At 36.7% G+C, this 15350-nt stretch overlaps 1 protein-coding gene and 1 long non-coding RNA gene across 4 annotated transcripts; one reads left to right on the top strand and one right to left on the bottom strand.

The window, feature by feature from the left end:
- Nucleotides 1-1810: 1810 nt before the first annotated feature.
- LOC126613338 (uncharacterized) lies at nucleotides 1811-2989 on the bottom strand. The gene is made up of 3 exons (XR_007619884.1): nucleotides 2758-2989; nucleotides 2580-2670; nucleotides 1811-1869 (listed from the first exon to the last, which is right to left on the bottom strand). It is a non-coding gene; the product is annotated as an uncharacterized LOC126613338 (long non-coding RNA).
- Nucleotides 2990-8942: 5953 nt separating this feature from the next.
- On the top strand, nucleotides 8943-14540 carry LOC126611470 (COP9 signalosome complex subunit 7). 3 transcript variants are annotated; one of them, XM_050279763.1, is made up of 9 exons: nucleotides 8943-9287; nucleotides 9496-9571; nucleotides 10408-10496; nucleotides 12036-12125; nucleotides 12860-12904; nucleotides 13052-13122; nucleotides 13526-13664; nucleotides 13999-14087; nucleotides 14247-14540. In XM_050279763.1, the coding sequence occupies exons 1-9, from the start codon at nucleotides 9129-9131 to the stop codon at nucleotides 14269-14271; spliced, it is 783 nt and encodes a 260-aa protein (XP_050135720.1). In that variant the 5' UTR covers nucleotides 8943-9128; the 3' UTR covers nucleotides 14272-14540. The 3 variants fall into 3 exon arrangements, with proteins under 3 accessions (XP_050135720.1, XP_050135734.1, XP_050135728.1); XM_050279777.1 differs by having other exon boundaries at nucleotides 13982-14087; XM_050279771.1 differs by having other exon boundaries at nucleotides 8944-9287; nucleotides 13979-14087.
- The last annotated feature ends 810 nt before the right edge of the window (nucleotides 14541-15350 follow it).

Genomic DNA, 15350 nt, shown 5'->3' with positions numbered 1-15350 from the left:
TACGCCTCGATTCTAAGTTTTGAAGGGGGCGCAAAACAAACATGAGTGGACCAATTTGATATAAATATAATAAAACAGTTATCAACATACTAACCCCCAGGTTTTATAAAAACACATATATAATGAAAAACATAGGTTTTCCGAAACCTAGCATGATGTGCAGTATCTCAAATTCATAACTTGTATATATAATAATCACTAGTGAATTGTCTGATAACCCCCAGGCCCCATGCCGGCTCCCCGTCTCTGAGCAGACAGTCAAAGGAAAATACACTTCAGGCCCCATGCCGGCTCCCCGTCTCTGTGCTAAATAGCCAGAGGAAACACACTCCAGGCCCTATGCCAACACCAAACCGTCGCCCGGGACGGACCGGAATCTATCCATAAGTCCCGTAGCGGAAAGGACCACTAGGTAAGTACGAAACCATTGAACATATATATATTGAAAAACAACTTCATAGTATAAAGTCATCCATCATCTATACTATAAAGAGGTGTTCGAAACATGTTCTAAATATCATATCGTCATCCGTCGGATATTCTATAAGAACATGGGTTATAGGAAAAATAGTAATAATTTAAAGTAGCATCAGTAAGCATGTTATCTCAAAACGTTTCATAAAACGTAATCATTAAATCATGCCTTTCATGCAAGGAAGAAAATATCGGTAATATCAGAAATATCGGTAGTCCGAAAACACGGAAATATCGATGGAAATATCGGGATAATATCGATATCGATAAAAATTACATGGAAACCACGGAAATTGTAAGAAAAACTTGGAAATTTTTAATGAAACTTTGCAGGATGTTTATTTAGTCAATTATCTATTAGTTTATCACAAAAAATTGGAAGGAAATGCATTGTATGATGGATTTAACTGATTTAGGTTGATTATATCGCGAGCTGGCAAACATTGTGAGTGTAGAAAATATGTAGTAGTTAATGAAAGAAGTTTAAACACACCATAATCATTTATATATAATTAATTAGTAAAATATTGGGAGGTTTTATTTAGGATATTAAAAAAAAAAAAAAAGGGAAGTGAATAAAATGATGAAGAATAATGTGCCGAATTTGACACTGGTTTTTCGGCCAAACCACGACGAGTTGGCCGGCGTGCAAGGTATCAATCTCTTCGTCTCGTCGAGTAGTACAACTTTCCTTTTTGTTTCACTCAATTTCGTTGAGTATTTAAAAAGTTATACTCATTTGAATCTTACCCAGTTTCCGGCGACCTCAGTGACTTTCGAGGAATTTTCCGGCCAAACCACGACGATTCAGACGTCGTGTAGGTACCATTCTCTTCGTCTCTTCGAGGGCTACAACTTTCGTGTTTGTCTTGCTTGATTTTGTCGAGTTTTGACAAAGTTATGGCCGTTTAAAGTGGGTGTGGATTTCCGGCCGAAATTCCTATTTTCTTTCTTGGTCGAGTCCCACATCGCCCGTGTGAGGGCAGTGAGCAAGCAAGAAGGCTTATAAAACCCACATTCCAAATCTGAGAAAAGCATGACTTGGTTGGCCTTTGGGCTATGATCAAGTGTAGTATGTGTTGAGATTTCTCAACATTTTTAAGTATTTTTGAATATTATATCGCAATATTATCGATAATTTTGAAAATATCGCGATATTATCGATAATATCGCCATATTTTGATGAAAATCATTTGGATAGTTAAAAAAATATCGGACCTTCAAAAAAACGATAATATCGGCGAAATATCGCCGATATTATCGATTTTTTCTTCCTTGCTTTCATGTATGCATTTCTACTATTAAAACATGCTTTTGAAGGGGTCCACTCACAGTACTTAGCCGCCGAAGAGCCACGCAAACTAATGAACAAGAAAACGTCACCAATAATTGCCCCTAAGCACATAAAGGGTCCAATTAATAAAACTCTATTTTAACAATTGAATTTGGGAAAACGGACTACAAAAACGGATCCAGGACGTCGAAATTAGCCTAGGAGAGGTCCTGGATGAAACTCCGAAAGTCAACTCAAAAAGTCAACATTGACCGTTGACCGATCAAAGTCAAAGTCAACGTCAACGTCAACGTCAAAGTCAACTCTGACCGTTGACTAGGTCAACAGTCAGAGTCAACTGGTCAAGGTCAAAGCCAGATTGGCTTGGATTGGGTTGGACTGAAAGGCCTTAAGGATTTTGGGTTTTATCTAAAGCTAATGGGTTTTGGGAAAAGGGCTGAAAGCCCACTTTATAATTGGCCCAAGGCCTTATTTCCTAAAACAAAAATTAAAATTAAATAAAAACCTTAAAAAGGTTTTTGGGTTGGGCTAGAGGGCTACGGGCCCTAAACATAATGGCCCGAAGGCCTTTGGGTCCTAAAATAATAACAAATAAACTAAAAACAATTAAAATGATACAAATGGGCTAGGGCTTGGGCTCCCTCACCACACGGCCCTAAGGCCCTCTTGCTATAGGAACTGGCTTGGGAGGCCTGGCCTCACCGGAACACCACCACCGAAGCTTCACAGCTCTGGCCGACTTCCACACACAACCCTAGACTTCGATCTAGGTACCAAAACGAAGAGCAAGACGAGGGGAGTATTTCTATACCTTCTTTTCGTCGTGGAACGACCGGAGATGGCCGGAATAACCCCCGAGGTCGCCGGAGTTGGGTGTGCTTACACCCGGCTTCAATTTCGTCCTATAACCTCCAAATTTCAAGAAATAAAACCAATTAAACCACAACCCACAAGATTCAAGGACGAAAAAGAGATAATTAGGGGCTCACCTAACCGGAGATTGAAAAAAATCTCGCCGGAGTCCCTTTTTTCGATTTCTAGGGTCGCGGGAACGAGAGGGAGAAAGAGAGTGAGAGCAGGACGAGGTGATGAAGGTGATGGGTCTTCCTTGCGCAGGTGCAATGGGTGCGTGTGTGTGCTTGCTGCGGTGCAGAGAAGCGAGAGCCGAGAGAGAGCCGAGAGGGACAGACAGAAGAAAGAAAAGAAAAACAGAAAAAAAGAAAAAAAAAGGAGTTCATGGGGGGAAAAAGAGAGAAGTGAGGTGAGTGAGGGGGATGCTGCCACGTGGCCGAGTGAGAAAGAAAGGAATCCATTTTTAGATTGGGTAGATAAAATGGGACAAAATTGATATATTTAAAATGTTTTGGGGTAATTACATACATATATCTTTATAATTAGGGGGTGGGTGTTACAAGTAAACAGGAAGTGTTAGGAGTAAGATACCAAAGTAAATACTCCTAATCAGAGCATAACAAGTCTAGGTGCAGTCCAGTAGGACAAGTACTAGTTATACAGTACCATAAGATGTCCTACATTTATTTTATTATGTCAGAACCGCCAAAGTCCTCAAGGCCATCAACAGCAAGCTTACCTAAAACCTAGAGGTGCGCAAAACAGAAAACGTGAGTGGGCAAAAACAAATGTTTTACAAGACCAATTCATTTATCAACATTTCTAACCCTCGCTGTAAAACATGTATAATTTTTCCCAAAATCAGAATATAAGCATATACATAAATATATATGTAAATATATCAATTCAAATCATGTTTCACATAATCATATTCATATGTATGTTATGCCAAGATATAACATAGTAAGTAACTTAGGTGAGAATAACTTCATAGAAATATGACATATTAGCCGAAACCCCTGTGGTAGTCTGTACGGTTGAATTCATAGCTCAAAAGTCAATCTAGCCGAAGTCACTACGATGACCTATACGACACTATACTGCATAAGAGTCGGAACCAAATGAAAAGGTCTGTTCGACAATACTGGGTGTAATATAATTATGCTCAATACTACTCTCACATAATAACTTGATGATAAATCGTTAGTCACCTACAAGTTGAAACCATAGTAAAGGTCTGTACGACAAGATTGTGCACCTAAATTGGATCCAATATGAGCATATGGTGCGAGAGGTGACATTATAAACAGGCATGTGTCATATCTCTGGCTAAATCACAATCACCCTAGGTGTAGTTTTATGAGCTCAACGTTATTCAATCGCATATCACATCATCGATAATTCACATAACCAAACATAACTCACCTGAGCTTACCTGAGCATCCACAGCACCATAATTATATATTATGCATCATATACTAATTCATATACGAATTATAAACTTACATGCATGGCATTCAAGGCATAATCTCATTAAAACGTATTTTCTGGGAAAATATTAAGTATATTAATATATACTGAAACCAAAAACCCACTTACTGGTATGTCGAAGAGTCGTAGCCCCCGAGTTGCCCTTGAACGCGCTCGTCCTCGGGATAAGTCTCACCTATATGCGAATTAACTATAAAAACGTTATTTAAAGCACATAGACAAAATTAGCTAATAACTTCTCATACAATGCTCAAATGGGATGTTTGAATATACCAATGTGATCTACACAACTCCACGAACATCCCCATATTTTTAGAAAAAAATTCCGACCACCCATGCGCCGGCCAAGGCACGGCCAGACGCGCTGCCCACGAGCGGGCACGTGCCTGGCACACTGACGGTGGCAGTAACAACGTTAGGGAATATTCTGTTAAATTCTAGAATATTCTATCTTAAAACTAACGGCGTCACCTTACACCATTGGCATATTCCGTCAAAATTAACGGAATATACTCATTCTTCCCCAATGAGTCACCCAACGCCAGCAACTGTTCACTGGTTTATGGAAAAACTTTTAACCTTATTTCTCCTTCATTTCAACACCAAACTTAATGAAATTTGAACCATTTTAAATATCTCACCAAGACGAATCAAACCGTACCTGAGTTGAGGCCGGAAACCCGCCGGAAAAAAGCCTCGATAATCCGGCCAAACTTAAAACTCATCGTTCTCGCTATTCCGACGTCCAAAATCATCCAACGAACCACTCCTAGACTCGTGAGGACCTCCTTAAGCTACCTATAAGCTTGAAATCCCAAAAAAACATGAGATTTTACGTTTGCATGAATAGTACCTCAAATCGGAGGTTATGGTTTCTCGAGTTTTTCATGGTTTCAAGTCCTAAAAATGACATATATGAACTTGGGGACAAGCAAGGAGTTTAAATCTTACCTTCTTATCGTCGATCCATGCTTGAAGTGTGAGTATGGTGCTCGTCCGTACGTGAGGGAAGGAGAGAGAGTGAGTAACAGGGAGAGAGCACGGGAGAGAAGAGAGAGAGGGTGAGTTTGTGTGTGTGGGTGTGTCCACATGGTCACCAACTAAAACCACAAAAATTTCCTTTCTAATTTGTTCCAAAATTAGGGGAAAATGCAAGTTTGAACCCCCAACAACAAGCATAACACACCACAACGTTCACATCCAAAGGTAAAACTGTCATTTCACATCGTCGAAATTAAATATTCGGGACGGGCTGTGACAGAAATTGACTAAGGCTTCTTGTGATTAATAATTATAATTTCACTTAGGATGAATATCACGTCTTAAGAATTGCATGATTTTTCAAAGGGTTTTCATAAAAGCTTAATGAGTCTTATGTATTCATATTTGATCTAAATACCATAGATTGATTACATGTTTGATATACGTTCTATATTGGTATCCAAGTAGAGCATACTTTAGATATAATCTAACTATCAAAATATGCATGTATAAGTAATAGGTAATTGGAAGAACTGCATATGATTGTAAAGGTAATAGTGGAACTATAGTGCTTTTACAACTTGATTTTCAAAAACTGCTTTCTTTTGTTTCTCTTACTTTGCTGATTTTTTATTTGTTATTTAAAATTCGTTTTTAATATTTTAAGTCACAAAATCAATCTTTCCAAACTGTGGTTTAAATAATTAATTAAGAATTAATTTCAAAAATGAATTATTTTTAATAATTCATGTGGAGAACGACCTTGCATAATCATTTATACTACAACTACTTGTACACTTGCAAGTATTTTGATGTGATATAAAATATGCATGTGTAAGGGGTGGTTTGGGAGTGAAGTGCTTAAAAAAAAAGCACCCATGAAAAAAAGCTGTGAGGGTTTTAGGTATTTGGTAAACTGAAAAAAAAGGGCTTATTTTGGAAGCTGCTGTGAGAATAAGCCGAAATCAAAGGAAAAAGCTGAAGCTACTATTTGCAGCTTTGGAAAACTAGCTTTTTTTCAAAGCACATGGAGCTACAGTGCTCCTTTAATGAAAAGACCAACTATCAGACTGCTTTTTTTTCCAAAAGCACTTTTACAAAAAAGTTTACCAAACACTCTGCTGATTTATTTCACAGCTGCTTATTTTTACAGCACAGCCGCTTATTCTCACAGCAGTTTTTTTTCAAAGTACAGCAATACCAAACCAGCCCTAAGTATGGATCATTCTAGGCCGGAGATTATGAAGGATGCTAATCTACACAAATTTAACTCAAAAACACAAAACTAGACTCTAGTGACTCAAAAATGACCAGATTGACTCCAAACAGCACAAAACAAACAAATTGACTCAAAACAGGAACTAAAGGGTGATTTGGACGAATTCTAAACTTAACGTGACTCAAAATACTAACGGGGGGTTGTTTTGACGAATTTAAGACTAAAACTAAGTAACTTGCAGAAAACAAACTAATTGATACGAAATTGGGGTGAATGAAGGGGGTGAAAGACTAGCTAAAGGGTCATTTTCCACACATGACACATATGGATACAAATCGATTTCCAGTTATTCTTCCTATAAACAATGAACGACAATGCCCCAAGTAAACCGTGAACTGCACAAATTAACCATCAGATTTTCCTACATTCATTGAATTAGACTCAGAAACACAACCAAATTATTCTTATCAAGTTCCCTACATGAATTGCATAATAGAGATACATATCAAAGATCATTAAATTCTATGAAAATCATAAGCATTAACATGACATTCGTAACTATGAAATGCATGATACTCCTGCCAGGAATTTACTTAACACGATCGTGATTAACAACCTCCACTACTTGTAAATATAAGTTCATAATTATTAGGTGAAACTCCCTTATATTTTAGCATCAAATCTCTGCATGCAAACTAAGTATGCATTCGTAATCAACACACAAGAACAAGTTATTAATCAAACAGATAAGTAAATTGCATTCACGATTTATGAAACAATAACTGGATGTAATCAATTCATATCACACATATGTTCATGGCTTTGAATTCACCTCTAGCTAAAATGAAATTAGTTCCACATGTTTGCAATTAAACAAAGACAATTAAAATTAAACATTGAAAACAAAAGATAGAATACACCTAGAAACGCTCCAACAATCTAAAGGTCTTGAATGGCAGGCACGGCTCCAAGCTTCTTCTCCTTCTCTCTTCCTTGCAAAGCTGCAGCACAATTGTGTTTTTTTTCTTTTGAGTTTAGGCTCTTGTGTGTGTTCCTCTGAATGGTGCAGCAAAGGTGTATATATAGGGCTAGGGCACGGCACACAGGTTGTAGAGGAAAATGATTAGTAGTTAGCATTGTTTTAGGACTCCTAGAAATCAGATAAGAGGTGATTTAATATGAAAAGGAGTTCCCCTTGCAACTGGAAATGAGGTAGGATAAAATTAGGATAAGATAAGATAATGTTAGTTTGAGATAAAACAAGACTGGATAAAGTTTTGATAATGTTCATTCCTTTTAACTGATTCCTTATCTTCTATGTGCTTTGAATTTGCTCGACAAATTGTGCATGAATTTTCTTCCACATTTGTTGTACCATCATCTCATTTCTAGTGATCGGGTCATGAGTAACACACACCTAATCCTTAAGCAAAGCAACGCCTTATGCGATCGATCAAATTGCCTTCTCATTCATTGTCACTTTTTGGTTGAAAATCCAACCGTCCAGATTATCTGGCCATTGAAAATTCAATGGCTCACAACAAGCCACATCATGGAGTTGTTGGTCTTCTGCAGTGGGGCCCACCCTCGCAATTGCTGTTGACCACTCACCGTTTGTTGCACATATGTTACACCGCTTGACATAAAAAAATTAAAATAATGGGTGATGTCAGCTTGATGTATAACTCCAAAATTCTAAACCCTTGAACTGTATATATTTACCTATAATATATAAGGGTAAATTACATTTTACCTCTCATATTTGTGGGTCGTTGCAACCTCATGTATAATCTTTAAAACATTTCAATCTCATATATTTATATATCATTTATTTTAATTTCATATATCTATTAGTAAATCCATTAGTGAAACCGTTAGTTTGACCGTTACATAATGATGTGGCAAATGCTAGTCTTATATTTTTTGCTGACATGTCAGTCAATTGTGCCACTTATGTGGATTTGACTTGGGTGGACCAATATAATTTCTTTTTTTATATTTTTATCTCTTCAATTTCTATTAAACTTGATATTCTTTGATTGTTGAATGATAACGCATAAAAGAGATTTATAATCAAATTTATTGTATATGACATAATATTATGGGGTGTTGGATCCCACGTATATTTTATGTGGTGACCTATAAGTTTTAGAGAGAGAAGAGATGTGCTTTTAAAATGACTGAAAACACTTTTAGAGAAAATATTTTTGGATTCCAAAATCATTTAAAGTGATTTTTACAAGAAGCACCAGTTATGTACTTCTTCCAGGAAACACTTTAAGTGTTTTTTTTAGAATTTATTTACATCTTTACTAATAATTGGTTCTCAAAACATTTTTACCAAAAGAACTTTTAATCATTTTAAAAGCACATCCAAACAAACTCAAATCAAAACGGAATGAATTTTGAGTTTCAAAGATTAAGTGATGACTTTTAAGCTACAGAACGTAAAGTAATATCAAAATGGAGTTGCAAGACGTGCTAAAAATAAAAGAAAAAGTGCTAGAATCATTAGGCCTGATGTGTTTTTGAAGCGGTTGATCAGCTGGGCCCTACATTGTCCGTACTATCATCCACGGCTCAGAATACACCATGCCACAAAACTAGGACCACTAACTACCCTTGGGTTCAAATAGAATCAGACTATGCACCTTTTTACTCTAAGATCCTCTCTCCGAACCGAAACCCTCTATTTTCTGCTCAATCTCTTCCCCCAAATTCAAACCCACCAAATCCCTAGCTTTCCACTGCTGAAATTTTCACCGTTTTGTCTCAATTTTTTTCATCGCTGAAATTATATTTTTGCTGTTTTGAGAGATGGAGATTGAGCAAAAGCAAGAGGAGGTCATCGATCACTTCGTGAAGCAAGCCTCATCTCTCGACGGCTCCGCCCTCGGCCCCCTCGTCGCGGAAGCCACCTCCCACCCTGCGCTTTTCGCCTTTTCGGAGATTATCGCCGTACCTAATATTCTTCAGGTTCCCATATTTGTTTTTTTTTTTAAATTTTAAATTTTGTGAATTTTCCTTTTTCTGTGTGTTTTTTGGTGTTGTAGTTTCTGGGCGTGAGCAAAGAATTTTGTTGCAGCCAAAGAGAAAAATAAAATTGTTGATTGTTACCGTGTTCTTAATTTTTTTTACCATGAATTTTGATACGCATTTGTTTTTGACTCTGATATATGTGCAGCTTGAAGGAACTGAAAATTCTGTGTACCTGGATCTGCTTCGATTGTTTGCACACGGCACATGGAGCGATTACAAGAGTAAGCACACGGAGCTTACTTTGTGTTTTGGTCGATTTTATAATGGGTTTGTTAATCTCTAGCTATTGCTTTTATTGCTTTGGTCATCTTGCACCAAATCGATTAATGTTTGTTTTCCTCTTCCATGTTTGTGATAAAGAAATCGAGTAATGACGCCCTTAAATTTAAATGTCAACAATTATGCTCTCCAAAGTGATATGCCCTGTTGCAACATGGAAACAAAACCCAGAAGGAGAAAATCCCAAAATTCGAGCCACTGTTGGAACTGTCTATTGGCTCATTGTTTAAAACATTGTGCAGCCTCATTTCTCTAGTACTTGTGGCGGGGTTTTGGGTGCTAATATGGTGGGTGCTTTTGTCGTGTTAATGTAGCTTCAGGATGTAACCTACCCGTGTATACTTCTATCAAGCTCGTCCGCGGAGTCATCACTTTAGCACCAGTTTTGGTTTCTTACTGTTTCTTTGGAGATGTCAAACACAGATACTATCTTATACTTTTTCACTGATAAGATGAATGAATGAGGCAGCAACATATTCTCGTAAAAAGAAATTTTAAACTGCCACATTTTTCTTAAAGCTGCCGCTGTATCTTTTGTTAAAATCTGCTACCGTATCGTTTATTATTCCCTGCATTCTGGCTGAGATGGTACCTCTCCATAACATTTAAGCTTTTCCTTTTTACTTCAATAATTTTTAACATTCAGAAGATAATGTCAATTGCCAGGAGAACTCCATCCCATAAACTCTCCGAGTATTTTTTTCTTTGAAAAAAGAAATTTAAGCTTCTTTTGTCATTGTATTGGAATTTAAAAAACTGAAAAGTAGTTAAACTGCAGGTGATGCCAGTCGCCTACCACAGTTGGTCCCTGATCAAGTCTTAAAGCTGAAGCAGCTCACTGTTCTTACACTGGCTGAGACAAACAAGGTATGTTTCCTTAAATGCGTAATCCTCATATTATGAAAAGTTGTTGGTGATATACATCTCTTATTGTGTAGTAATGGTTATGGGTATTTGTAAAATTTAAAACAATAAAAATTAAAAGCCCTAAAAACTACGAGACCTCTCTTATCGCTGCTCCTCTCTCTCTCATCACTGCTCTCTCTCTCATCTCTGCCTCTCTCTCATCTCCGACAAAACAATTTCGTCATGATGTCGGTCCTTGCCAAAACCATTAACCTTCATTAGCTCAATAAAAATACCCTCCTGGGTATGGAGTTGCCTCTGGTTGTATCTATATGGCCATAGTGATACAATACCCACACTAAAGAGGTAGTTTTAAAGAAGGCAGGAGCTACCTACTAAAGATTATTTACCACAAGTGGCCTGAAAAACAAGTTACATTTTTCTATCAACTATTCACTTTTTCTCGATCAAATAACTGGTTCCTCCTCAAACTTAATAGTTGGTCTAAACACTAAGGATAGGGATTGAAAATATGTGGCATCTGTACTCGGTGGCACGGCAAAACTTCTTCATTAAAATAAAATGAAGAGTTGTGAAAATTATTTGTAAGCTTTATAATTTCCATCATTCAATTCTAGTTGACAAGTGATTGATCAAATAAATCACTTGCTTCTATAACGGCATTCAATTGTCGAAAAAAGAAAATTATGACAAATTTCTTTGTTAATTTTCAACTTTTTAAAAAACGGGTAAACGGGTAAAACCGGACAAATGGTTATGCGGTTATGGTTAAATGGGTACACGGTTATGTGTTTATAAACGGTTATGGGTATGGTATACCTGTTTATACAGTTACCCAACGGGTAAATTGTTATGTGGGTAAGGGCTTAAACGGTTATGGGTCAATAACCGCGGTTACCCCCATGCCATAAATGGCTGTATGGTTTTTCAATGTGATTATATGGAGCTTCTCACTTTTGGTACTTGATGTCTTCCATGCTTCAAAAAATATGTCGTCATAAAGGAAAAGTGAAAGGAGAGGAAAATTGTCATCACTTCTAGACAAGTCTTATGGACAGATTATTGTTATAGTTGCACTTGGATCAAAGCCTGTAGTTACCAATTGAATTCTGAATGTAATAGATTATGGTTCCTTTTACCGCAAAGAATGATATGAAAAGTTAATTTAAAATATGGAATGCCATAAGCTTATGAGGTCCAATCAAAATCAGAACAATAGTGGGCTTACAGGTCCTTATTATCTGATGCCTTTGATTGATCATATAATGTGATTGTTATGCTAAAAGACTATGAAGAAAGTCTTCTGGAACCTTTTTAAGTATTTGTAATGTAGTGATTCATCATATCATGATATTGTTATGCTAAGGGCCTATGGAGAAAGCCTTCTAGAACCTTTTTTTTTTCCCTTTTTGGGGAGAGAAGAGAGAAGGGGAGGGGGTCTAGGTCACTGTTGAGTAAATATCCGTTTTTGATATACACAGATGTCCCATATTGTGTTGTGCATTCTGTTTTCTCATATATTTTTGAAATATTTTCCAGGTACTACCGTATGATCAACTTATACAGGAGTTAGATGTTATTAATGTACGTGGGCTCGAGGATTTTCTCATTAATGAGTGCATGTATTCGGTAATTATTCTTTCATCCCTCTACCTCTATTGTTTCCAGCTACCTTGAAACATTCACCTTTTATTGGACAAAAAAGTTTCTATAGTTAAGGCTGTGGAATGAATATCATAACTTTAACAAATTATTATATAAATAAATACTCCTCCCTGCCAATTTGTCTCAGTGTGTGCATGTGCAGCAGGACACTGCTATGATTATTTTATTATTTCTATATAAAATGTGTTCTTCCCTGTGTAAGAATATTATTTTTGAATATTGGACAGTACCTGAAAATTGTTACTGTTAGTTTCGTCTATGAAGCCCAGATATTCCAAATATTGTAGGTGTGGAGTATCCTGTAAGGATATGGCCCTGAGCACCCGATAACACCAGAACAGTTATCAGATACAGATTTGCAGTATTCGTTGATGTTTTGTAAGTTTGACTTTTGGATATAGTGCAACATGCGTTGTGTACGAACGCATCCAGATGCACAAGGGTTTTTTTGGTGAATTTTTTCCTTAAATATGGGGGGTGTCTGTGGTATTTTTAAATTATGAACTCATTGCTGACTTTCTTATGTAGATGACTTTTGCACATATATATGTAATGTGATTATGTGATATATACTATTTAATTATCCCATCCTTGTTGTATAGTACTTTATTCTTTATTTGTATCTGTGTAACATAGGTTTAAGTAGATAGAGAAAACATGAAGGAGATGTCTGATTGTTACTTTATATGTTCTCTTAGGGCATAATAAGAGGAAAGCTGGATCAGCTGCGAAAATGCTTTGAGGTTTGTGGGTTTTTACTGCTGCCTTTGCCTCAATTTTTTTATTTTGTTGTGTTGTTTCTTCTTGATTTCGCTTGCCTCTTTCAACTCTTCGGTTTTTGTTTATTTCCTTTAAGAAGTATTGAATCTATTATTTATTGTGAAATGCAGGTACAGTTTGCTGCTGGGAGAGATCCGAGACCTGGACAACTTGGGAGTATGATTCAAACACTGTCAAACTGGTAACATCTCTGAATTTGATGCAGTTTCTCTGTTTGGTTGTACGTTCAGTATGCAGATTTATAACTTCTTGTCCAGAAAGTGGTTCCTAAGCATGGGCATTATGATCTGAAAACATTCATGTCTGACCTTGATTGCATAAATGTTTCCTGACTCTTCGTTGTGTACAATCTCATGCTATGGAGCATCTCTTACCAATTTGATAACATTGTTTCATGTGATATTGAGTTTATAAACTACTACCAAATTAAAAAAAGCGGTTCCATGTTTATCGTAGTTATGCATTCTCATGTTTAATCCAGTATGCTTTCTGATATGTTGCTGCTAAGTTAATGATATTTCAAGTTTCGTTGTGAGATATAAATCTGATGGTATGTGCATAAATTTTTTTTGTGAAAAACCTAGGTTGGATACCTCGAACAATCTTCTTATCTCAATTCAAGAAAAGATTAAGTGGGCTGATGCTATGACTGAAGTAGCCAAGGAACACAAAAGAGAGGTTGAAAATAGGGTGGAAGAAGTAAAGAAGTCGATTTCCATGAAGGTCAGTTTGATCCAGTTTTGTTTTTTGTATTATACAAGTCTCTCTTTCCTAATAAAATTGACGAGTTCCATTTTTTTGATTTGGACATATGGCATGGCATGGTAAAAGAAGATTTTTGATTTTGTTTTAGTTGATGTATTTATCTGCGCCTAACATGCACAACGCCTTTTTGATGAGCTGTTCTGAAGCTATAGATAATCATAGATAAAGAGTTTTATTCCCACCCCACACACAAACACCCTAATTTTTAATTAGTCTTTTTCTTTTTGTTATTTGGATATGTTGGTCGATGTGTCTTACTTACGTTGTGGCAGAAGTTCCCCACTGTAAGCAGGCCGACGTTGACCTCCGGGGGCACGAGGAGACCTACTCCGAACCTGGTGGAGTGATGGACTATGAGGAAGACCGAAGTCGACCAAAGAGGTAATGCAATCACCTTATTTTCTTCATTATGGTTTTTATTTACAAATCAAATTCTCTCTCCTCTTTTACTGCCAAAACTATTATCTGCAGTATTTGCATCTTTGGTTTGGGTTATCACTATGATTTGCCTTCATTCTACTGTTTGATGTGGAATTGCAGGAGACGGCATCCAATATATAGATAAGAGTTGAGAGGTGGAAACAACCAGTGTTTCCGCAAATTTAAGTAGCCTCGATTTTTGTTCATGTCTTTCCCAGATCTGTTGATATCTCCTTTTTGGAGACCACGATCTCCGTCTCTGATATTAAACTCTTTTATTTTTTGGTTTAGGCTTATGGTTAATATATAATTTAGCTCGTCTTAAATCCATTGTTATTCCAATTGAGTTGACACGAACAGGAATGAATTATGAAACCACATTGGTTGGTGCGGCTAGCATGCTTTACGGATTGATATTCAGATCGCTATAACTCTACTCTTCTTTATTTGATGGTCTACTTAGTGTTATGCTTGCTCTGTCGAACTTGAATATCGCAGGTTGATGAACATTATGTGTGGATTGTCATAAACATTGCTCCTTTGTTTTGAGGAAATAATTTTCGCACACCCATTTTCCATTCTAAGGCCATTTCCAGTGCGAACTTTATGTTGGTTCCGATTTTTCAGTACCTTGGGGTGCACGTTTGTATATGTTTTGTGTATATGAGAAGGGTGGATGGATATGGATTCATATGAAAATTGTTCGTTATTTTGTAATAGGTTCACAGAAGGTTCACTGACCATTTAACAGAATTACAAACTAAATACAACAAAGCCTTATCCCATTAAGTGGGGTTGGCTATATGAATTTTAGAACGCCACTGTACTTGGTTTTGTGTCATATCTTCTGTTAGATTCAAGTAGTCTAAGTCTTTTCTCAGTCTCTTTCTAAGTATTTATGTGTTGCACTAAACTTGTTCCCCGTAATGATGTCGGTAAATTTAGCGGTATCTCTCTTCACTTGTAAGTGAGAGGTTTTAGGTTCGATTCTCGTCAAAGGAAACTTGTAACCATATTATTATGGTTAGCCCATTGTGATGCTTTGACCCACTTCCTCTCCCTTAGAGTAAATATTGTTTGTTTGGAAAAAAAAGAAAGAGGGAGGGGGTGAGCTTAATCTTATAATGGGCTAATAATAATGTGGTTCGATTTCATTTTTGACGAGAATCAAACTTAAGACCTCTAACTTACAAGTGAAGATGAATACTACTAGACCGTAGTACT

Source organism: Malus sylvestris, chromosome 2, assembly GCF_916048215.2.
Source record: "Malus sylvestris chromosome 2, drMalSylv7.2, whole genome shotgun sequence".
Lineage (NCBI taxonomy): Eukaryota > Viridiplantae > Streptophyta > Magnoliopsida > Rosales > Rosaceae > Malus > Malus sylvestris.
Note: the sequence above shows the minus strand (reverse complement) of the source record. Positions and strands in the feature narration are given on the sequence as shown.